Raw genomic sequence first — 22,952 nt, 5'->3', positions numbered from 1 at the left:
TGGTTTTGAGACTTTCTTCAAGTAAGGTAATCTACAGTGGTTAAGCAGAATGGCTCTGAAATCATACTACTTAGATTGGAATCCTGGCCCTACCACTTGAAAGTTTTCTTTGCTTCTTGTGCCTCATTTTTCCTTATCTGTAAATATACTTCTTGTAGTTGTTGTGAGCATTAAATGAAATCATACTGTAGAGCCTTCAGTAAATGTTTACATTTTTTTAAGTCATGTTTCTTATATATTCTAAAGAAATAATGACCTTATTTCTTTTTTCTATTATTTAAAAATCTGAATTTAAAAATGTCATTGGTGGGCTGCCTGAGTGGCTCCGTTGGTTAAGTGTCTGATTCTTGATCTCACTTCAGGTATCAATTTCAGGGTCCTGAGTTCAAGCTCTGCACTGGGCACCATGCTGGGTGTGGAGAAAAAATGAAAGAAAGAAACATGTAAAAATATGGCCAGTTGTTAAAATATGACCAGTTGTTAAGCTTCTGACTCTTGATTTTGGTTCCGATTATGGTCTCAGAGTCATGAGATCGAGCTCTATATCAGGTTTTGTGCTGGGCATGGAGTGTCTCTTTCCCTCTACCACTGTGTCCACTCCCCTCAACCCCACGTGCTCTCTCTTAGAAAAAAAGAAAAAAAAATATTCATTTATGCTCTGAATAAGAGTCATAAGTTTTCTAAGGGCTGTATTTTGTGTGTGTGTGTGGAAATTTTAGACTATTGATTTTTTTAAACTGTATACAAGTTTTTGAAGATTAGCTGTAGTCTACATTTCAATGGTCAATGACAATTAGGTTGTCTTTAATATCTAATTACTTTTGACAGATCTTGATTTTGTAAACATTAGTAAGAAGAATCCTGTTCTTTAAGTGTCTTTTATACCAGTCCTCATCGCACTTAGAAGAGTCTGTTTAAGCTGACTGTTACCTGGTGAGGACAGTCTAAGAGGTCTTCCTGGGTCAGCAAAAGAATACCTTTACCCATCTCAAATCTGATTATATGTATTTTAAAAGGTTCGGATATCTAGCAGGTTATTATTACTACTTCTAACATTTATATTTAAACGAAAAATGAAGTGGATTTTTGTCTGGGGTGTTAAGCATTTTGAGATACTAATAGTACCCAGCCTAATCTCTGGTCAGTTTTGATATTACCTAAAATCATTATTTCCTGAGTTTGTCAGGTACCATAAGAAACCTTATTGATTTTATATTGACTTTGTCCTTTCCTCACTTATATCAATAATATTTTTATGTAGGCCAGATAACAACCCTTTTTATTATTCCTGCAATAATTGCTTTCCTTAGAGAAGTTTTATTCTAAAATAAGCTTTTGTGGAAATAGTTGTACTTATATTATTCACTTATTTAGAAAAAGGAGATAAAGTCAGGGAGGAAGTAGGGGCCAGATCCTTTAGAACTTTATAAGTCATTTCCATTTTTTATAAAAAAAAAAAGTTCTTTAAATTTCGGTTAATATAGAGTGTGATAGTAGTTTCACATTATAGTGATTCAACACTTCCATACAACACCCAGTGCTTGTCACACAAGTGCCTTTCTTTTTCTTTTTTTTTTTTGTTATTTTTTTTTTAAATTTTTTAATTTTTTATAAACATATATTTTTATCCCCAGGGGTACAGGTCTGTGAATCACCAGGTTTACACACTTCACAGCACTCCCCAAAGCACATACCCTCCCCAATGTCCATAACCCCACCCCCCCTTCTCCCAACACCCCTCCCCCCAGCAACCCTCAGTTTGTTTTGTGAGATTAAGAGTCACTTATGGTTTGTCTCCCTCCCAATCCCATCTTGTTTCATTTATTCTTCTCCTACCCACTTAAGCCCCCATGTTGCATCACCACTTCCTCATATCAGGGAAATCATATGATAGTTGTCTTTCTCTTTCTCCTCTTGACTTATTTCGCTAAGCATGATACGCTCTAGTTCCATCCCATGTTGTCGCAAATGGCAAGATTTCATTTCTTTTGATGGCTGCATAGTATTCCATTGTGTATATATACCACATCTTCTTGATCCATTCATCTGTTGATGGTAAGCTCACAGCTGAAGTGCCTTTCTTAAGCCCCATCACTTACTTTAGCTATCCCCCTACCTGTCTCCCCTCGGGTAACCATGTCTTCTCTATAGTTAAGAGTCTGTTTCTTGGTTTGCCTCTCCTCTTTTTTTCCCCCCTTTGGTAATTTTTGTTTTGTTTTGTTTTGTTTTTGATTTAATTAATTTATTTATTTGAGAGAGAGTGAGAGCATGCTGGGGGAGGGAGAAGGATAAGCAGAATCCTCAGAATCCTCACTGAGCATGGATCCCAATGTAGGGGTCAGTCTGAGGACCCTGAGATCATGACCTGAGCCCAAATCAAAGTCAGACATTTAATCGACTAAACCACCCAGGCATTCCTCATTTTTGTTTCTTAAATTCCACATATGAGTGAAATCATAGTGGTACATGTCTTTCTCTGACTGATTTATTTCACATAGCATAATACTCTTTAGCTCCATCCATGTCCATACAAATGGAAAGATTTCATTCTCTTTTATGGATGACTAATATTCCATTGTGTGTATATATGACCTCTTATTTATCCATTTGTCAGTCAATAGACACTTGGGCTGTTTCCATAATTTGGTTATTATAGTTAATGTGCTATAAACATAAGGATATATGTATCCCTTTGAATTAGTGTTATTGTATTCGTTGGGTAAATACCTAGCAGTACAATTGCTGGATCATAGGGTAGTTCTATTTTTAACTTTTTGAGGAACCTCCATACCGTTTTCCACAGTGGCTATACCAATTTGCATTCCCACCAACAGTGCACCAGTGTTCCTTTTTTTCCCCATCCTGGTCAGTAACTGTTGTCTCTTGTGTTGTTGACTTTAGCCATTCTGACAGTTGTAAGGTGGTGTCTCATTGTAGTTTTGAATTGTATTTTCTTTTTTTTTTTTAAAGATTTTATTTATTTATTTGACAGAACGAGAGACATAAGCAGAGAGAGCAGCAGAGGGAGAGACAGAAGCAGGCTCCCCACTGAGCAGGGAGCCCCATGTGGGGCTTGATCCCAGGACACTGGGATGATGACCTGAGCCGAAGGCAATCACTTAACTAACTAACCCACCCAGGCACCCCTGATTTGTATTTTTCTGATGGTCAGTGATGTTGAGCATCTTTTCAAGTATGTTAGCCATTTTGATGTCTTCTTTTGACATGTCTATTCATGCCAGTTTTTAAATTGGGTTGTTCATTTTTTGGATGTTGAGTTTTCCGTTTCTTATGTATTTTGGGTATTAACCGTTTATCACACCTGTCATTTGAAAATACCTTCCCTTAGGTATTTTGCCTTTTAGTTTTGTTGATTGTTTCCTTTGCTATGTAGAAGCTTTTTATTTTGATGTAGTCCCAATAGTTTATTTTTGCTTTTATTTCCCTTGCCTCAGAAGAAGTTGCTATAGCCAGTGTCAAAGAGGATACTGCCTATATTCTCCTCTTGATTTCAGATCCATTTTGAATTTGTTTTTCTGTGTGGTATAAAAAGTGGTCCAGTTTTCCCAACATTTGTTGAAAAGATTGTCTTTGTCCTGTTGGTTATTCTTTACTGCTTTGTCAAATATTAATTGACCATATAGTTGTGGGCTTATTTCTGGGTTTTCTCTTCTGTTCCACTGATCTCTTGTCTGTTTCTGTGCCAGTACCATACTGTTTTGATCATTACAACTTGGTAAAATAACTTGAAGTACAGAATTGTGATACCTCCAACTTTACTTTTCTTTTTCAAGATTGCTTTGGCTATTCAGGATCTTTTGTTCTTCCATACAGATTGTAGGGTTGTTCGTTTTAGCCCTGTGAAAAATGCTGTTGGTATTTTTATAGGGATTGCATTAAATGTATAGATTGCTTTGGGTAGTATTGACATTTTAACAATCTTTGTTCTAATCCAAGAGCATGGAATTTTTTCTATTTCTTTGTGTCAGCTTCAGTTTATTTCATCAGCATTTTATAGTTTTCAGAGTACAGGTCTTCTTTTCACCTCTTTTGTTAGATCCATCCTTAGGTATCTTATGGTTTTTGCTGCAATTGTAAATGGGACTGATTCCTTAATTTCTCTTTTTGCTGCTTCATTACTGGTGTATGGAAATGCAACAGATTTCTGTATATTGATTTTGTATTCTACAACTTTGCTGAAATTATTTATCAGTTCTAGCAGTTTTTTAGTGCAGGCTTTGGCATTTCTGTATAGAATAAATATTCTTTGCAAGTAGTTTAAGTTTGAGTTCTTCCTTGCCAATTTGGATGCCTTTTATTTTTTTGTTGTTGTTGTTAGACATCTGATTTGTGAGGCTAGTATGTTAAATAACAGAGGCAAAAGTGGACATCCCTGTTTGTTCCTGACCATAGAGGAAAAGCTCTCAATTCTTCCCCATTCAGGATAATATTAGCTGTGGGGTTTTCATAGATGGCATTTGTTATGTTGATGTATATTTCCTCTAAACCTATGTTGTTGAGGGTTTTTATCATCAATGGGTGCTGTACTTTGTCTCTTTTGTCAAATCCTTTTCTGCATCTATTGAAAGGATCATATGGTTCTTATCCTTTCTTTCACTAATATGTATCATTTGATTGATTTGCAAATATTGAAACACCCTTGCAACCCATGAATAAATCCCACTTGGTCATGGTTAATGATTATTAGTATTTTTTTAAGATTTTTATTTATTTATTTTACAAACAGAAATTACAAGTAGGCAGAGAGGCAGGCCAAGAGAGAGAGGGGGAAGGAGGCTCTCCACTGGGCAGAGAGCCTGAACCGAAGGCAGAGGCTTTAACCCACTGAGCCACCCAGGCACCCTGGTTAATGATTATTTTTAATGTGTATTTGGATCTGGTTTGCTAATATTTTATCGAGAATTTTTGCATCCATGTTCATCAGGGATATTGACCTGTTGTTCTCTTTTTTAGTGGTCTTTAGTTTTAGTATCAGTGTAATGCTGGCCTCATAAAATGAATTTGCAAGTTTTCCTTCCTTTAAAGTTTTTTTTTTTTTTTTTTTTTTAAAGATTTTATTTATTCGTTAGAGAGAAAGAAGGAGCGAGAGCAAGCACAGGCAGACAGAATGGCAGGCAGAGACAGAGGGAGAAGCAGGCTCCCTGCCGAGCAAGGAGCCCGATATGGGACTCGATCCCAGGACGCTGGGATCATGACCTGAGCCGAAGGCAGCTGCTTAACCAACTGAGCCACCCAGGCGTCCCTATTTTTAAAGATTTTATTTATTTATTTGACATACAGAGATCACAAGTAGACAGAGAGACAGTCAGAGAGAGAGGAGGAAGCAGGCTCCCTCCTGAACAGAGAGCCCGATGTGGGGCTCAATCCCAGGACCCTGGGATCATGACCTGAGCTTAAGGCAGAGGCTGAGCCACGCAGGTGCCCCAAGATTTATTTATTTATTTATTTGACAGAGAGAACGAGAGAGAGACAGGGAGAGAGGGAACACAGGCGGGGGAGTAGGAGTGGGAGAAGCAGGCTCACGAAGCAGGGAACCTGATGTGGGGCTTGATCCCAGGACCCTGAGTCAAAGGCAGATGCTTAACGCTTGAGGAACCCAGGCGCCCCATCTTCAGAGATTTTTGAATACTGATTCCGTTTCTTTGCTGGTTATCAGTCTGTTCAAGTTTTCTCTTCCTGTTTCAGTTTTGGGTATTTGATATTTTTTTAGGAATTTATCTATTTCTTCCAAGTTGTCCAATTTGTTGGCATATAGTTTTGCATAATACTATCTTGTAATTATTTGTATTTCTGTGGTGTTGGTCATTATTGCTCCTCTTCTATTCATGATTTATTTGGGTCCTTTCTCTTTTCTTTTTGATAAGTGTGGCTAGAGCTTTATTACTTTTATTGATTTTTTTTCCCCAAAGAACCAGCTCCTGGTTCCATCGATCTATTCTATTGTTTTATCTGCTTGTGTGGTTATTGTTGTTGTTTTAGTTTCTGTATCATTTATTTGTGCTCTAATATTTATTATTTCTTTCCTCCTGCTGGTAGGCTTCTTTTGTTGTTCTTTATCTAGCTCCTTTAGGTGTAAGGTTGGGTTGTTCATATGAGATTTTTTTCTTGTATTGTTATGTACTTTCCTCTTATGACTGCTTTTGCTGCATCTTGTAGATTTTGGACCATTCATTGTGTCTTCATTTTCATTTGTTTCCATGTATTTTTTTTTTAATTTCTTTGATTTCCTCTTCATTGTTTAGTAGCATGTTGTTTAACCTCCATATATTTGTGGTCTTTCCAAATTTTTTCTTGTGATTAACTTCTGGTTTTATAACATTGTGGTCAGAAAAGTTTCATTTTATGATTTTAATCTTTGTATTTGTTGAGGTCTCTTTTTTTCTTTTAAGAATTTATTTATTTGAGAGAGAAAAAGAGTGTGGGAGAGAGAGCATGAATGGTGTTGGGGAGGGGCAGAGAGAGAGAGAAGCAGACTCCCTACTGAGCAGGGAGCCCATGTGGGTCTCGGTCCCAGGACTCTGGGATCATGACCTGAGGCAAAGACAGATGTCCCGCCAGCTGAGCCACCTGGGTGCTCTTCTTTGAGGCCTCTTTTGTGATCTAATATGTGATCTGTTCTGGAGAATATTCCATGTACACTTGAAAAGAATGTGTGTTCTGCTGTTTAAGGATAGAATGTTCTGAAAATATTTGTTAAATCCATTTGGTCCAGTGTGTCATTCATAGCTACTTCCTTTTTTATGTTATGTTTAGATGATCTGTCTGGTGATGTAAGTGGGGTGTTTTCATTTTAATAACTTTGGCTTGTATTATGAGTGAGATGGGAAAAGAAGCCCTTGGAGAGTGTGAAGCAGAGTAGGGTCATGACCCTAAAATAGTTTATATTTTATTTTTTTAAATGTTTTATTTATTTTTTGAGAGAGACATACACAGTGAGAGAGGGAACACAAGCAGGGGAGTGGGAGAGGCAGAAGCAGGCTTCCACTGGGCAGGGTACCTGATGTGGGGCTCAATCCCAGGATGAGGGATGCTGGGATCATGACCTCAGCCAAAGACAGACCCTTAACAACTGAGGCACCCAGCTGCCCCTCTATTTATATTTTAATAAAAATCACACCAGTTGTTGTCTTAATAAAATATACAGGACCTGGAGTGCAAAGAGAAGACCTATTAGAAGTCTTATTATCAAGCTAAGTCTCATGGTGGCTTAGACTAGAGTGGTAGCAGGGAAAGTTATGAGAATTTGTTGGGTTCTGGATATATTTTGAAGGTCAAGCTGAGGGGATTTTATTTTGGCAAATTAACGCAGGGTACGAGATTGAGAAGTGTGAAGGATAACTCCAGGAATTTGGCCTGAAAAACAGAAAAGAGCTACTGTTAATGAAGATAGATAAGACTTTAAGAAAAGCAGGCTTTGGAGAGAAATATCAGGTGTTTGGTTCTGGATGAGTTAACTTTGGTATGTCTATGAGATTAGTGTTTTTCTGAATATGAAAATTGATGAAGGATGAGTTTATTTCCCCCTTAGTATGTCACAGATACTTTTGAACATCACAATAATAATGAATTAATTTTAAAAAAGTAAAATCAATGAAAACAATGTTCATGGCCAAATTTTTTATTATTAAAGCCAACAAACATAGTATTGCTCTGTCATTTCTAAACACCTACTCTTGGGGTGCCTGGATGGCTTAGTCATTAAGTGTCTGCCTTCAGCTCAGATCAGGGATCAAGCCCCACGTCTGGCTTCCTGCACAGTGGGGAACCTGCTTCTCCCTCTCCCATTTACCCTGCTTCTCCCTCTCCCATTTACCCTGCTTGTGTTCTCTCTCTTGCTGTCTCTCTCTTTCAAATAAATAAATAAAATTTTTAAAAAACCCAACAAAATAAACACCTACTCTTAAGTTTGTATTTATGTTATTGTGGGCTAGTAATAAACAGTTTGTGAACCAAACCAATAATAAATAGTTTGTGAACCATAGTTTGAGCAGCATTGTTTTATTTTTTTAATTTTTAAAATTTTATCTTTTAACGATTTTTGTTTATTTGAGAGAAAGAGAGAGAGAGAGAGAGAGAGCAGGAGCAGTGGGGAGGGGTAAAGGAAGAGGGAGAAGCAGACTCCCTACTCAGCAGGGACCAAGATGCCAGACTTGATCCCAGGACCTGTGGATTATGATCAGAGCTGAGGGCAGATGCTTAACCAACTGAGCCATCCAGTACCCCTGAGTAGCATTGTTTTAAAAGTAGAGATTTGAATAAACATTCAAATATATAAGTCTTGAAGTTTATTAACATGTGTACCTTATGTTATACATGGGAGATATGCAGGGAAAAATGAGTAATTTCCTAAGGTGGTTTAGAATTGACTTAAATACCATATTAATAGGGAAAGGAGAGGAGGAACATAGGCTTCATAGGAGAGATATTTGGGAAAGATGAATGGGGCCTTAGAAGAATAGAAGGGAGGTGTGATAGTTTGTAACCAAGTTTGTCTGGCTGTAGTGATGGCTTTTAGTCTCCTCTCCTATAATGAGTTGATTTTTTCTGGTTGATGAAAATCCCGGGGAGCGGATTTATGACAATTGAGTTCCTTCTGTTTTTGGACAGATAAAGGGAGAGGAATCTTCTCCCTGCTTTTGCTGTTTTTCAAGTGTCTACAGCTCAAAATAATATATCAAAGCAGCATGTTTTGGGGCAGCATGCCCTAAACTCCCACAGTCATGTTTTCGGATGGCATTATTTTGCTGCCCTTCACTGGAATGGCAGTATAGAAGGTAAGATAGGAATTTAGGAGTAATAAAATTTTCACTTTAGATAGACCTAACAATAAATTTAGATCTAGGATATGATTAGCAAGCTGTAATTGCTCTCGGCTCTTTATCTGCCCATAGCCCTTTAGTGACACTTAAATAATATCTTGGGTTTCTAATTTATGTGTGAACTTAACAAACGTTTTTGTCATCACAACCATTATGAAAGCAAAGGCATTAGGACTGCCCTTTGCATTTTACCAGAGTCTGTTTTGGTTTATATTGCCATTTTGGTACTTCTTTTCCTTTTCCATAGTATCCTGGGTTCTAATTTCACCATTTTTGGGTGAGTGGAAAAAGTATGCTTTGATCTACAAGTCTCTTACATTTTTCTTTGGTTATTTTAAAATCACTTTTATTTTAGGTTGTGAAACAATTTCGTAGTGGTGGTTATAACACATTGGTTTCTACTTGTGTTGGTGAAGAAGGTTTGGATATAGGAGAAGTTGATCTTATAATATGTTTTGATGCCCAGAAGAGCCCAATTCGTCTTGTACAACGAATGGGTAGAACTGGCCGCAAACGTCAAGGCAGAATAGTTGTTATCCTTGCCGAAGGACGAGAAGAACGTGTAAGTAGACTTGTAGAAATGTGATTTGATAATTGAAATTTGAGAAATATAGTTTAAGGTAACTATTGGTCTGTTAACATTTGAAGACCCAAAAATGTGTAGGAAATTATGGTTGATTTTTTTCCCCCTACTTTTTAGAAGATTGAGTATTCTTCTCTTGTAGTTAGGAGAATTTTTAACTAGATTCTGTTTTCTAATTTTTATCCATATAAAAGAACACATTTTTCTACGTTAGTATTAATTTAGGGATACTTAGATACAAAAATCCATATGTATTATTATTTTTTAAATCTTTGAGAGATCTTTAGCTCCTTTTTTTTTTTTTTTTTTTTTTTTAAGATTTTATTTATTTCAGAGAGAGCATGAGTTGGGGGACAGGGAGAGGGAGAAGCAGGCTCCCTGCTGAGCAGGAAACCCTAGGAGTGAGGTGGAGGCTGGGAGGAGGCTCAATCCCAAGACCCCAGCCAGGATCAGGACTTGAGCTGAAGGCAGACGCATAACCTACTGAGCCATCCAGGTTCCCCTCAATATTGATTTTGTTTTACTATAACCCTATGCTTCTAAGGGCTGTTTTCTGTTTTTAGTTTAGTTTTTTCTTCTGTTTTTAAATATAGTGAACTGAGAATGGATTTTACATTCTGCCTAAACTAATCAACCAACCAACAGCAATATGTGCTAGAGATATTATGTGGCCTGGAAAATCTAAAGTATTTACTTTCTGGCCCTTTATGGAGAAGTTTGTTAATGCCTATACAAAATGATAAGAAACTTAAATTATATTCACACTTGGCTGCAATCTTGAGTGACAGACCTTCCTGGAATATGATGTTATACCTAATATTATTTTGTTTGTTACACTAAAATTATTAACTAACTCCTGTAACTCAGTGGAACTGTTTCCTTGGGCAAATATGTAGGTTCATATTAAAGATTCTTAAATTGATTATAGCAGTTATTAAAAATTGATTTAAATTGTTTTATCGGCCCTTTAAAAATCATCCTGAAAAATGAAATTTTCCCCTGATACTTTTCATGTGATTATAGCATATTATGTAACATTTATTTTATCTGTAAAATGATTCCAATACAGTAAATGCCTGGCAGCTTGTAAAAATTTATGTATTATCAATGAGTGGAATTAGGTTCTAACTGTATTACCTTAGGCAAACCACTTAACCTCTGAATTCAGATGCTAGTTTTCTTATCTGTAAAATAATCTTAATGGCCCACATTTAATAAGGACCTACTCTCCTTGGCAGTGTTTTAAGTGTGTCAGATGCATTATTTCATTTAATCCTGTATGGGGAATAATGGTTTTCTTGTATGTAGTTAAGAAAACTGAGCACCTGGGTGGCTCAGGCGGTTAAGCCTCTGCCTTTGGCTCAGGTCATGATCCTGGGGTCCTGGGATCAAGCCCCGCATCAGGCTCTCTGCTCAGCAGGGAGCCTACTTCCCTCTCTCTGCCTGCCTCTCTGCCTACTTGTGATCTCTCTCTGTCAAATGAATAAATAAAATCTTAAAAAAAAAAACAAAAACCGAAGTGTAGAGAGATGAAGTAACAAGCTGGAATATGGGAATAGTATTTTTAAAAAAGCAATTTACACTTATATATATAAATATTCACCTTATTCAAAATTAGAAATATCCTAAATGAAAGGTAGATTTTCTTTGTGCAGTATAATTATGAAGGTAGGCTTTTATAATACTAGATTTTGAACTGATTTTCAAGAGTTAATTGAACAGGTCTCAAATTCAAGATAACAGATATTCTCAGTGTTTAAGTGGATCAGAGTTTAATTTACTGTTTATAATAAATCCAAACAAATATAATAACTTTTTGTTATGGCTAACTGACTATTACAGAAATAATGTAATTTGACATTTTTCTTTGCAGACTTATAATCAAAGTCAGTCCAACAAAAGAAGTATTTATAAAGCTATTTCAGGTAGCAGGCAGGTTCTTCATTTTTACCAAGGAAGTCCACGAATGGTTCCTGATGGAATCAATCCAGAATTACACAAAATGTTCATTACATGTGGTGTCTATGAACCAGAGAAGCCTCGGAACTTGCAGCGGAAGTCCTCAAACTTTTCCTATAAGAACGGTAAATAAAAAAGCTTTGCATTTGAGCTATGCATTTTTTTTTTCCTGTTGTTAGTTAGCAGGCCATATGTTGATATATTTCTTTTTTGAGAAACTCAGTGTACATTCTAGGATGTTATGAGTGTTGGAAAAATAAGAGCTTATTCCTCTGGCAAAGGGAAGGAGACAATGACAGAACAGAGTGAGAAACTCAGGGTTGCGAAAATTAAAATGCCTGCCAACCCAGAGAAGCTTCTTTACAAAATGTAGAATAGAAAGAGAACTTTTATTATTGAATAATTGAATTGAATTGAATCATTCAGTTGAATCATTCATTGAATCAGATTATAGTGTGCATCATTGAAATCCACTAAGATAATATGAAGACAGAAATCCTACCCTATACCTCCCTTCAGGCAGTTATGATTCCTTACATACATATTCTCAAGATTAATAGTAACTTTTCCTCCTATGGGAGGATAACACCTTTTGCTGTATATTATTTCATAGTTCATCCCCAGATCACCTGATAATTGAGGTAGCCATTTGTGTTAGCTTTGTTGCCTTTATTCAAAGAAATAATAAGACAACTTTTATCTCTGCATATAGTGAAGAGAACAGTACTCGGATTAAACTTCCCTGGTGACTGAGAGGGACACTATCTTCCTTGATGTTTACATTGCAGAGAGAGCTCCTAAATCCTTAAGAAAAACATCTGTGGTTGAAATGCTAATTTGAGCCTTGCTCAGATTTTAGAGATTTGCATATAATATCAAAGAGTTAAAGAAAAGATTTACAAACATTAGGTGTCTCCGGAATTGCTTTAAGAAAAGGAGATGAAATAGTTTCTTTCCCTTTCTCCAAAAGAGAAAACTTTTTTTTTTTTTTTTTTTTTAAATTTACATGAGTTAGTGGTCAAGTTCTACCAAGTTCCTGCTAATTCTGAGTCAGAAATTCTTTGGTGCCAGGAGCGTGGCTAGTAATGAGAATGTTGTTACTTTAAGAACTGCAGAGATTTTGGTGATATCAAGAAAATAATCTTGAAATTTTAATACTATGAAGATGAGAAACTAAAATTTTTTTCTTTTAAATTTTACTTAATTTTTAATCAGGGCTTTTAAAGAATCATAACATCATATAGTTTTATTTTAAGATTTGGAAGGAACATTGGAGGTCATCTGGTCAAATTAGCTATCGAGATAGGCATAGTTTCTGCAGCAATTTTCTTTAATAATATTTTAAGAAGAACAATGTCATCTTGTTAACTATAGGCACTATGTTGGGCACAGATCTGTAAAATGTATTCATCTCATGTAACTGGAATTTTAGATGCTTCAAGCAGTAACTCTGTCTTTCTCTCCACCCAGCCCCTGGCAACACCATTCTATTCTCTGCTTGTATGAGTTTGATTATTTTATTTTTTTTATTTTTTTTAAGATTTTATTTATTTATTTGACAGAGATCACAAGTAGGCAGAGAGGCAGACAGAGAGACAGGGGGAAACAGGCTCCTTGCTGAGCAGAGAGTCCAATGTGGGGCTCGATCCCAGGACCCTGGGAATCATGATCTGAGCCGAAGGCAGAGGCTTTAACCCACTGAGCCACCCAGGCACCCCAAGTTTCATTATTTTAGATATCTCTTATAAGGGGAATCATGTAGTATGTGTGCTTCTGTGACTGGCTTATTTCACCTAGCTAATTTTCTTTAGGTAAATGGTAGGATTTTTTTTTTTTAAAGATTTTATTTATTTATTTGACAGAGAAAGATCACAAGTAGGCAGAGAGGCAGGCAGAGAGAGAGGGAGGGAAGCAGACCCCCCGCTGAGGGGAGAGCCTGATGCGGGACTTGATCCCAGGACCCTGAGATCATGACCTGAGCCGAAGGCAGTGGCTTAACCCACTGAGCCACCCAGGTGCCCCGGATTTTTTTTTTTTTTAAGGTAGAATAATATTCCATTGTATGTACAGGCACATTTTCTTTCTTTTTAAAAAAAGATTTATTTATTTGAGAGTGAGAGAGAGAGAGAGCACAGGCACAGGGGAGGGGCAGAAGGAGAGGGAGAAGGAGACTCCTTAATGAAGAGGGAGCTGGATGTGGGGCTCAATCCCAGGACCCTGAGATCATGACTCAAGCTGAAGTCAGACTCTTAATTGACTAAGCCACTCAGGCGCCCTACCACATTTTTTTTTAATACACTCATCTGTCAGACATTTGGATTGCTTACTTACATCTCTTACATATAGTGAGTACTGCTGCAGGATACATGGAGTGCACATAATCTCTTTGAGATCCTAGTTATACTTCTTTTGGATATACACCCAGAAGTGCAATTGCTAGATCCTGTGGTACTTCTATTTTTAATTTTTGGAGGAACCTCTATGCTGTTTTCTTTCGTTCTTTCTTTCTCTCTCTCTCTCTCTCTTTCTTTCTTTGATTTTATTTATTTGACAGACAGAGATCACAAGTAGGCAGAGAGGCAGGCAGGGTGTGGGGGGAAGCAGGTTCCCTGCCAAGCAGATAGCCCGATGCGGGGCTCGATCCCAGAACCCTGGGATCATGACCTGGGTTGAAGGCAGAGGCTTTAACCCACTGAGCCACCCAGGGGCCCCGTCCGTGCTGTTTTCTTTTACGGCTGCACCACTTTACTACCACACCAACAGTATATAGGGATTTTAATTTTTCCATATCCTCACCAGTACTCGTTATGGTTTGACTTTTTGATAGTAGGCATCCTAACAGGTGGGAGGTGATGTTTCATTGTGCTTTTGGTCTGCACTCAGCTTTCTTGTTAAATGCATATTCAGCCTCAACTTGAATATCTGTTAATGGAAATTGTATTTCATTTTAAGGGTTTATTCCCTAAGTAGAAACCCTATATAGAAGAAGATTATTTTTCTTATGTTGAAAAATCTTTTTTTTTTAAGATTTTATTTATTTATTTGACAGACAGAGATCACAAGTAGGCAGAGCAGCAGGCAGAGAGAGAGGGGGAAGGAGGCTCCCGGCTGAGCAGAGAGCCTAATGTGGGGCTCGATTCCAGGACTCTGGGATCATGACCTGAGCCGAAGGCTTAGGCTTACTTAACCCACTGAGCCACCTAGGCGCCCCTGTTGAAAAATCTTTGTACCTTTTTCTCATTGGTTTAATTTTATCTTCTAGATACAAGGAACAGTTTTGATCCTTTGTTTACCTATGTGGCAGTTCTTTACATATTTGAATATAATACCTCTCAAGTTAAGCTGTTGGTTCCACTGGTTTTCATACCATGAAATTTCAATATCCTTTCCATTCTAGTCATTTGCTTTGGGTTCACTTACATTTGTTAGTTTTTCCCCTTAACTTGGAGCTCTAAATCGATGCTTTTTGTATATGCTTATTAAATCTCATACAAATCTACTTAATGGAAATATGCCTGTCATTTTATAACACTTTGCCAAATCTTTGGTTAAGGTGAAAAGATTGTATGTACAATTGATTCTTGAACAAAACTGATCTGAACTGTGTGGGAGCAATTCTATGCAATTTTTTTCAGATTTATTAATGTAGTTCAGTACTGTAAGCATACTTTCTCTTACGACTTTCTTAATATTTTTTCTACCTTTATTGTAAAAACATAGTAAATAATGCATAAAATATACAAAACATATGTGTTAATTGACTGTTTATGTTATCAGTACAGCTTCCAAACAACAGTAGGCTATTAGTACTTAAGTTTTTGGGGAGGGAAAAGATAACTGCTGATTTTTAGCTGGGGGTTGTTACTCCTAACCCCTGCATTGTTTAAAGGTCATCTGTATTTTGGATTCTTTTAAATTTATTTAACTATTTATTTAAATTGATTAAACTTGCATAAATTATTCTTAGTGATCATTGTATTTTTATAAATGTTAAAATTAACCATATGTTTAATAATTATTTCTCCTGTCCAAGTACTAACCAGGCCTAGAGATGGATGACAAATTTCTGTAGTAAAATTGAGATAATATTGGCTCAAGTTTTTTTTTTTTGTGCTTTTTTTCCCCCATTCCACCTGATTTTTCAAAGCTTTAGGGATTCATCTTGCTAAAATTGTATGTATAAATGTAATCTTCTGTAAATTAGCCTAATTCATCTGGGCTTAGAGACCTGAATTTACTTAAAGTGACTAAAAGAGAGGAATGCCTTCCAATTTTAGAAGTCTGTTTTAAAGATTGTTAGATCTGAAAATAGCCTGAAAGACCACTTGTTCAAACCCCTTACTTTACAAAAGCAGATTCTTATACAGTATTGGAAATCGCTAAGACAAAAGTTTCCTGACACCTAATTCAGTAGTCTTTCTGGTTTCTTTTTCTGTCTTCATTTCTGTTGCTCCTCCCCTCATAAAGTTACTACTTTATACCATTTATCCTTTTTCAGTTTGCTGATTATTTTCCTCTGTAGAGATTAAGAAAGTCGGAAAGAGTTAATTTAGTATATTTTTTATAAAAGTATATTATTGGGGCGCCTGGGTGGCTCAGTGGGTTAAAGCCTCTGCCTTTGGCTCAGGTCGTGATCCCAGGGTCCTGGGATCGAGCCCTGCATTGGGCTCTCTGCTCCACGGGGAGCCTGCTTTCTCCTCTCTCTCTCTGCCTGCCTTTCTGCCTACTTGTGATCTCTGCCTGTCAAATAAATAAATAAAATATTTTTTTTAAAAAAGTATATTATTGTCATTTTTTAAAGCAGTAGGTCTTTTCTACCTCTACCACCATCCCCCATTTAAGACTTAAGTTAAAAATCCATTTTAGTCTTGACGATCTTCCCCCATCCCCAACCAAGATTCAAATAATCTTTCAGATAAAAAAGAGAATTTAAAAAAAAATGATAGAATCATGCCAGTTTTCGTTTGTAAGTTTTTTAACTCTTTTATGCCAGGTCTTAGACACAACATGGAGAGAGTCCTAAAGAAACCAGGATTGAGAGCCTACCTATCTGGCTCTGTTACATTAATGAAGTCATTATGGAAGGTTAGCTCCTGAACAGGAGGCTGTGCTAGTACTTTTAAAGAGGTGAGAAAAGTGATAACCAAATGATTATGTGAAAAATACTGGTTTTAAGGAATAGAATCAGTGGTTTAGTAAAGATGAATAGATACAAACAACTGGAGAGTTTGAGTTGATGTTTGTATGTTTTGTGTTTCCTTAGCAGATTTTTTAAAACTTCTTTTTAATTACTTTTTCAACTTACAGGAATGAAGCAGAGTAATTCAAAAAAAGATTGGTTCTTATCAGCAGAAGAATTTAAATTATGGAACAGACGTTATAGGTTAAGAGAAAGTGATGAAATTAAGGAAATAACATTGCCTCAAGTTCGGTTTTCGTCTTTAGAAAATGAGGAAAACATACCAGTAAGTTGAACATGTTTTCAGATACTCTTTATAGTGATTATGCAATAGCTTTGGGAGTAGAGAGAGTGTTCATGATCAGAAGGTCAAGTGGCTTTAAAAATGAAGAATGTTAAACAGTTTTAAAAGAATATTAGAGTCTGAGTTTGTAGAACTATAAATTTTCTTATATTCTTTATTGTGTATATATGTATTTTTACATGAGTGTAATACATTTACATAATATTTGTCTTTTTCCAATTACTTTTTACTATATGAGTATTTCTATATAGGCATACTTTACATGATTGCTATGTTATTCTGCAATATGCCATGGCTTGCTTGACTATTTTTCTGTTATGTTTTCAAATTCTTTTCAGTGTCACTATTGTAAAATTGTGCCATCATAAACATCTTTGTACAAACTTTTTAAAAAAATTGTGTAGAACTTTAAATTGAATATTTTTATTTCTCTTACTATGAACAAATTATTGGTGAACTTAAAGTCAAGAGAATTGATCAAAGGTTACATATATGCCTAAAAAGCTGGAAAAACAACCTTAGGAAAGAGTCCTTTTAGCAGATTTATAAGATTTGAAATATGGCTATTCAGAATTTATATTCATTTACTACCAGGGAAAGTGAAGAATGTCAGCATGAAAAAATTAAATCATTATCACTGCGAGGTTGTGAATGTGTCTTTATTAGATTATAGAATATAAATCTAGCCCAATAGTACTTTTGAAACCTCACATTTTCTTAAATATTTGCTCTTAACATGGAACTGTATAAACAGGAATATAACTAAGTACTAACTCAAATAATAGTTACTTTCAAAATATATTTAAAAGGGCATTTTTGTACTTTATGAAATTATTTTTTTTAGTCTCCTGAGATTTTACTGAAAATACCCAAATGAATTCAGACTTTTTATGTTAGGCTTATTATCTGTATGTTGTTTATTTAATCAGTTTATGAAATCTGAGTAGGTATAATTATCATTTTTATTATTTTTAAAGTCATTAATCAAGATCCAGGAACCAAACATTGGAATTTATCAACTCTCTCTTTCTGAATGGAGAGTGTGGCAGGATCGTCCTTTTCCTACGTATCAAGTTGACCACTCAGATCGATGCCACCATTTTATAAGCATTATGCAAATGATAGAAGGAATGAGACATGAAGAGGTAGGGTTTTATTATAACTTTCTCTTGTTGGTATGATGGTGAAAAGAATACTTGGTATTTTTTATTTTTTTGTGATTTATTTATTTATTTGAGAGAGAAAGAGCATGTGGGTGAGTTGAGGGGAGGAGCAAAATGAGGGGGGAGAGAGACAATCTTAAGGAGACTTCCCATGGAACACAAAACCCGGTTTGGGGCTTGATCCCACAACCATTAGATCACAACCTGAGCAGAAATCTAGAGCTGGTTGCTTACCTGACTGAGCCATCCAGGCGCCCCTATGCTTCTTAATTTGAAATCATTATTTAAGAATCAAGTATTTAATATAAATAATTATAGTTAGAATATTTTGTTTTTTGTGAAGTTTCTTGTGATCTCAATAGGGAACCGGTTTTTTGCCTTAGGTGAAGAAGTACACTTAATTAAAAGAATATCATCTGTTATTATAGATAAATCAGAGTAAAATTTTAATATACCTAATGACTTATATAAACTTGTAGTAAAGCTGATTTAGCACTCTTGTTAAACTGGATTTATTGAGATATTCTCCATCACATAGGTGATTTGGTATGTCTCTTGTATCCTGGTGGTACTTTTTAGAGAATTATTGATTCCTTGAGAAGCTACTTGATTATTCTTCCTTGAGAGAATGAGAATAATGAACCTACTATGAGTATGAAATCCAAAATGCCTGGGTTAGAATCCCAGGTCTACCTCTTACTAATCATGCATCTGTAAGTTACTTAACCTCTTTGGGCCTCAGTTTCTCTGTAAAATGGGAATAATGATAATACTTTCTTCATAAGGTTGTTGTGAGGATTAATTGACTTAGTTTGTGTAGACCATATAGAACAGTAACAGGCATACTCAATAGACTGTAGCTGCTATTTTTATTATTACCTATTATTCATGAATACATATAAATGGAGTAACTAGTTGTGGATCCCAGCAAAACTTACGCTATCAAATTAACACATATTTATTTAGTGCCTTCTATATGTCCTCTTCTATTCCAGGCCCTCTGGCACATCAGTGAAGAAGCCAGATAAAATACTCTGTCTGTGGGGAGCATATACACTAGCAGGGAGACAACTTTCTCAAATTAATACTTACTGTATTTATTATTCAAAAAGTGGAGAATTAACTGCTTAAGTCCCTGAATAGTAGAGGAATCCCGACTAAAGTAGCCACTCAAGAGGAAGAGGGGAGGGTAGGACAGGAGTTGGGGGGACTGTAGTTTTAGATTTAGTGATAAGTGCACTTTAGAAATTTACTCTAAGAGTTCCTTTGGTGCCTGGGTGGTGCACTTGGTTAAGTGCCTAACTTTTGGTTTCAACTCAGGTCATGATCTCAGAATTGTGAGTTCCACTCCATGCCAGGATTTGCAGTCAGCACAGTTTGCTTAAGACTCTCCCTCTGCCTCTGCCCCCACCTCCAGTCTTTCTCTCTCTCTCAAATAAATAAATAAATCTTAAAAAAAAAAAAAGAAAAAGAAGAACTTTAAGAGTTCTTGGTTGGGAAATTTGTTAATAGTATATTCCAACCTAATGGATTTACAGGTATACTTATTTCAGATGTCTAAAAGTTGTTCTTAGTTTACCTTTATCAAGACAGTAAATTTGACACTTGTATTTATAATTTTCATTTATATATATTAATTACTTGATATCTATTTTTATGAAATTAGAATAATTGTTCAATTAAATATTAGAAGTGAAGAGCTTAGTGCTTATAATACTTATTTTTGTAGATTTATTTATTTGAGAGAGTGTGAGTGTGAGTGACAGGAAAGGGGAGAGGAGAAAAAGACTCCCTGCTGAGCTCAGAGCCCAATGCAAGGCTCCATCTCAGGACCCTGAGATCATGACCTTGGTCGAAACTAAGAATTGGTTTCTCCACTGACCGAGCCACTCAGGCACCCATATGATATTATTTTATGTATTTATTGAACTTGTTCTTTCTGCAAATAGTTATCATGAGTCTTTCATGTATTAAGTTCTAAGGATACAAAAACATTAACTAATTAAAGATAATTTATAATAATTACACAGTAGAGCCATTTATAATCTTGATTTATTAGAATAATTTTTAAGTTAGGGGTAGCTGGGTGGCTCAGATGGTTAAGCATCCCACTTTTGGTTTTGGCTCAGGTCACTATCTCAGGGTTGTGAGATAGGGCCCCTCACAGGCTCACTGCTCAGCACAGAGTCTGCTTGGGATTCTCTCTCTCCCTCTGCTCCTCTCTCTCTCACACATGCTTGTGCTTGATCTCTCTCTCTCTCTCAAATAAATAAATATAATATTTAGAAAAAGAATAAATTTTGTATAAAAGAAAGTCATTTGATTTTGAGTAATCATTTGAGTAATATTGTTTAGAAAATAACATAAAGTAAAGCTCATCTCTTATTTCCTGTGACTTTTTTATTTTCCTTCTTTCTAGGGAGAATGCAGCTATGAATTGGAAATTAAACCTTACTTACAAATGGAAGATATTAGCTCAGTATTTAGTGCTCCCAGGAATGATTATAATCCTGCCAATGGCCCCGTTACTAGTAATAAGAAATCTTCATTTTCAAGGAATATAAATCATAGAAGTTCATACTCAGTGACAGAATCTGATGAAGAATGTGCCGAAATTTTTAAACAAATTCGTATCAAACCTGCTAAAATTGCTTCTCTAAAGAAAAAAGCCTCTAAAGAATTTAAAAAAGATCAACCTATTAAAGAAAATAATGATGTTATGGGTTCTTTAGATACTGATGGAAGTACTACTGTTGAAAATATTTTTCAGGTAGACCTGCTAAATGATAAAAGGACATCAGATAAAGATGAAGTTGCGGTTGCCATATGTGCTATCAGTGAAGATGTTAGTCAGCCACATGGATTAATGGAATGTCAATTTACAAATAAATCTAGTTCATTCGCTGCAAATTTTTTAGATTCTGGTTATAACAGTTTCACTGATGAGAAATATGTTTCATCTAGCATATTTCTTCCATTTGAAAAAGAGCTTTGTATAGCTAAAACAGTTGACCAATTGCATAGTTGCCATTCATTAACAAAAGAGGTACTAGATAATGTAGAGAGATTTTTATCTCATTCTCCTCCACCTCTCAGTGGACTCTCAAATTTGGAATATGAAATTGCTAAGGATTGTAAACTTGATCATTTCCTACCTTACACTGAATATTTACAAAATGATAAATCCACTTGTTTGAGGTCATATTTACCTACAAATTCTCAACAGGATTTGGAATTGAATTCACTGAAATTTATTAATCATTCTTCTGAAAAAAGTTGCTTTTATACTGCAGCTAATGATAAGATTTCTGATGAGCCAAGTTTCTATGACTATGTTGATAAAGTACATAAAGAAGATAATAAAAATGAAAATTTAGTATCCAGGAATCATTCTCAAATAAACATAGGCCCTCCGAAGTATTCAGTTGAAGAAAAAAATTGTGATATAGATAACAATGGCCTCCCAGTATTGCTCACTGAACAGGATGAGAGTTTACCCCTATTCAAAGATGTTAATACAGAGTCTAATGATGTGCGTCTTTTTCCCTCAAACAATAAATATAAATCTTCATGTGTGTCAGACAAAACTGCTTTAAGTGAAGTGACACTGGTCTCTCACTTCTTAATTACTGATGAACTATTGGTAGATGATAATTCTGAACCCCAAGATCAACTTATCTGTGATAATAATAGTTGGAAATCTCATGAAGATTTGAACGGTGACCATGAGGAAAAACTGAAGCGTGATGAATATGTTTTTGACTGCTCTAAGGATTTATTTTCTGTTACTTTTGATTTAGGATTTTGTAGTCCACATTCTGATGATGAAGTATTAGGACATGCATCAGATACAAATAAGAATAAAATTTTAGATGAGCTTTCTGGAAGGTGTTTAGATATTAAGGAGACCAATGATGCAAATTATGTTTCAAATCAAGCAATAATACCACAAGATCCTGTTGCTAGTTTTATGGGTAGAACTATTACTATCCCATCAAGTGAAGATAAGTGGAATCCAAGTTTTGCACATTTTTCACGGAGTACAGCAAAAAATAAAGAATTTCTGTCTCCTGGTTATTGTCAATTTTCTTTGCCAGTAGGAGAAAAAGTTATGAGTACGCCACTTTCTGAATCAAACACCTTGAACTCATTTTCTAAGAGGAAAGAAATGCCTTGGACACCAGATTCTCATCTACAGAGTTTCAAAGAAACATTTAATTCAACTTTTGTTGATTCAGGACTTTCTGTAGAAAAGGCTAAAAGCAGGGAAAAAATCAGTCTTTGTCAATCCTGTCATCCTGCTGAAGGTAAGATTCGATCTTAATAAAACACATAAATCTTTCTGGAATAATTACTCTAGATAAGCTTCTGTAATTTTTCAAAATGTAATTTCTCGGTTTTTGATGTATTGAATTAGATAATTTATGTATTTCTTAAGTTGGTGCTTACTGATAAAAGATTTATCTCCAGGGGCGCCTGGGTGGCTCAGTGGGTTAAAGCCTCTGCCTTCGGCTCAGGTCATGATCCCAGGGTTCTGGGATCGAGCCCCTCATCGGGCTCTCTACTCAGCAGGGAGCCTGCTTCCTCCTCCTCTCTCTGTCTGCCTGCTTCTCTGCCTACTTGTGATCTCTGTCTGTCAAATAAATAAATAAAATCTTAAAAAAAATAGATTTATCTCCATATATTTATGGCATGCATGCCATGGGAAAATAATTATGCTAGATACTGAAATACAGATTTGGCCTTGGCCCTTGACTTTAAAACCCAGATAATTGTATGACATGTACATTTCAAAAGATACCAGTAAGATATGAAAATAACTACCAAGTAAAAAGGTAGTGGATGTTAAGGAGGTTCAGAAGATGACAGAATTTTGAACGGGATTAGATTAAAAATGTAGATTTTTTTAAACATAGATTTTAAT

General features: G+C 35.7%; 1 protein-coding gene across 1 annotated transcript in view; it reads left to right on the top strand.

The window, feature by feature from the left end:
- Positions 1-22,952, top strand: part of FANCM (FA complementation group M) — a 64,539-nt gene that overhangs the window by 21,493 nt on the left and 20,094 nt on the right. Inside the window, exons 10-14 of the mRNA XM_044230210.1 lie at positions 9,196-9,402; positions 11,297-11,507; positions 16,690-16,847; positions 17,843-18,010; positions 20,448-22,335. Coding sequence (XP_044086145.1) covers positions 9,196-9,402; positions 11,297-11,507; positions 16,690-16,847; positions 17,843-18,010; positions 20,448-22,335 — 2,632 coding nt within the window. The remainder of the gene's footprint in view (positions 1-9,195; positions 9,403-11,296; positions 11,508-16,689; positions 16,848-17,842; positions 18,011-20,447; positions 22,336-22,952) is intronic.

This window comes from Neovison vison, chromosome 13 (genome assembly GCF_020171115.1).
Source record: "Neovison vison isolate M4711 chromosome 13, ASM_NN_V1, whole genome shotgun sequence".
Lineage (NCBI taxonomy): Eukaryota > Metazoa > Chordata > Mammalia > Carnivora > Mustelidae > Neogale > Neogale vison.
This window is presented reverse-complemented; position numbering and strand designations above follow the sequence as displayed.